General features: G+C 47.8%; 1 protein-coding gene across 1 annotated transcript in view; it reads right to left on the bottom strand.

Annotated features, from left to right (window-relative positions):
- The window catches only part of WDR75 (WD repeat domain 75), an 11,615-nt gene that overhangs the window by 6,541 nt on the left and 2,528 nt on the right, over window positions 1-2,546 (bottom strand). Inside the window, exon 2 of the mRNA XM_015424910.1 lies at window positions 1,546-1,605. Coding sequence (XP_015280396.1) covers window positions 1,546-1,605 — 60 coding nt within the window. The remainder of the gene's footprint in view (window positions 1-1,545; window positions 1,606-2,546) is intronic.

Genomic DNA, 2,546 nt, shown 5'->3' with positions numbered 1-2,546 from the left:
TGATAGTCTCCGATGATTGGAACTGAACCTTTCTACGTGGCCAGCTCCAGAGGACTCTATATAAGAAGCCTAACAATCGAACAGAAACAAGTCCTTCAGAATAAGGCTGTAATCTTTTTTGGGGGGCCATCGAGTCACAGTCAACTCGTGGTGCCCCCCCTGTGGCTTTCAAGGCGAGGGATGAACAGAAGTGGCTGGCCATGGCCTGCCTCTGTGTGGCGACCCCCGAGTTTCCCTGGTGGTCTCTCATCCAAGTACTAACCAGGGCCTACAATGCTTAGCTTCCGAGATGAGATGAGATCCGGCTAGCCAGGCCAGGGGTTGTAAATCTTTTTTTAAAAATTTTTTATTTATCCTTTTCACAATACGTTGTTATTTACATATTTACAATCTTCCCATATCATGAGTCATCTTCACAATTATATACACTCATTCTCTTATACATTAAATCTAAATTCCCCATGTTTCATAAATCCATTTATACAATCTTTCCCATCTTTTCCTAAACACACTTCCATCTTTTCCTTGAAGGCTTATCGTTCGCTTATTCGTTTCTGCTACTTCCATCAACTTAGCTATTATTTCCTCCCTTCTTGGGAATCTCTCTTGTTTTCCAATATTTGGCCATTAATATTCTGGCTGTGGTCACTACATAAGTTATTAGGTATTTATCATTTTGTTTATAACCCTCTGGTATCATATTTAATACGGCGATTTCTGGAGTTAACACCATTTTTAACTTTGTGATATCTGTAATAAGCTTTTGTATCATTTTCCAATACTTTTCTACTCTCTCACATCTCCACCACATGTGGAAATATGTTCCTATATTTTTATTACATTTCCAACACAATTTAGATGTTAACGGGTGACATTTCGCTATCCTGTCTGGTGACCAATACCACCTGTGGTATACCTTATAAATATTTTCTTCGTAGTTAGTCGTAAATCTTAAACTGCCTTATACAGAAGGGCTGTGGCTCAGGGGTAGAGCCTCTGCTTGGCGTGCGGGAAGGTCCCAGGTTCAATCCCCAGCATCTCCAGTTAAAATGACTAGGTAGGAGGTGATGTGAAATTCCTCTGCCCGAGACCCTGGAGGGCTGCTGCCAGTCAGAGTAGACAATACTGGCCTTGATGGACCAAGGGTTTGATTCGGCATAAGGTAGTTTCATGGGTGGAGACTATCAGTGTCAGTATGGTCTACTCGACTGAGTTTCTCCTGGGTCTCAGGCTAAGGTCTTTCACATCACCTGCCATCGGATGCTTTTTCCCTGGAGATGCTGAGGGATTGAACCTGGGACCTTCTGCATGCCAAGCGGAGGCTCTCCCACTGAGCCACGCCCCCTCCCCACATCTCTGATCCCCCCCCCGACCGCAAGTCCCTGCACTGCATGACATGGAGAGCCCCCCCCCCACGCCTCTACAGCAACTGTTTATTATTTCTGGATTCCAACGTTTTGAAATCGAAAACAACTCCGATTAACCCTTGCAAAACGGATCCCCGGTTTCTGGGGGAGACGCGGCCAGCTCTCCTCAAAGCCATACCTGCCGGCTGGAAGGTGTCAGCCGCTCCTCGGGGGTCTTTGTGTTTAAGCTCATCAATTCCTAGACATTCAGAATGAAGAAAACAGGGTTACGATACAACAGACCTCCCTACAGATTTCAATGCGGCTTCAAAAAAATGGCACACGTTCCAAAGCTTTTACTGCCGGGTCCTGGTGGTCTGGTGGTGGAAAGTGCCGTCATCGCGGCCGACTTATGGTGACCCCGAAGGGTTGTCAAGGCAACACAGGAACAGAGGTGGTTGGCCCTTGCCTGCCTCTGCGTAGCAAACCTGGACTTCCTTGGCGGTCTCCCATTCAAATATTATCCAGGGCTGACGCTGCACAGCTCCCAAGATCTGACGAGATCGGGTTACCCTGGGCCATCCAGGTCGAGGCAAGAGACAAACAGAGGTGGTTCGTCGTGGCCTGCCTCTGCCTAGCAACCCTGGACTTCCTCGGTGGTCTCCGGTCCAAATATTCATCAGGGCCGGCCAGCCTGGCTTAGCTTCCGAGCTCTGGTTAGCTTGGGCTAGCCCAGCCCATCTAAGTCAGGGATCCTTGCCGTCTAATTTTTTATGATTCCAGAAATAACTAGATCAGAAGAAGAGATTGGATTTATATCCCCGTCCTTCACTACCCAAGGGAGTCTCAGAGCCGCTTACAAACCCCTTTCCCTTCCCCTCCCCACAACAGACACCCTGTGAGGTAAAAGAAGAAGAAGAGATTGGATTTATACCCTGCCCTTCATTACCCAAAGGTGTTTCAGAGTGGTTTACAATCTCCTTTCCCTTCCCCTCCCCACAACAGACACCTTGTGAGGTAAAAGAAGAGAGAAGAGATTGGAGTTATACCCCGCCCTTCACTACCCGAAGGTGTCTCAGAGCGGCTTACAAACCCCTTTTCCTCCCCCTCCCCACAACAGACACCCTGTGAGGTAGGCGGGGCTGAGAGAGCTCCGACAGAGACTGCTCTTTTTTCAAGAACAGCTGTGCCAGAACTAGG

This window comes from Gekko japonicus, unplaced genomic scaffold (assembly GCF_001447785.1).
Source record: "Gekko japonicus isolate JY-2015 unplaced genomic scaffold, Gekko_japonicus_V1.1 scaffold2983, whole genome shotgun sequence".
Classification (NCBI taxonomy): Eukaryota; Metazoa; Chordata; class Lepidosauria; order Squamata; family Gekkonidae; genus Gekko; species Gekko japonicus.
Note: the sequence above shows the minus strand (reverse complement) of the source record. Positions and strands in the feature narration are given on the sequence as shown.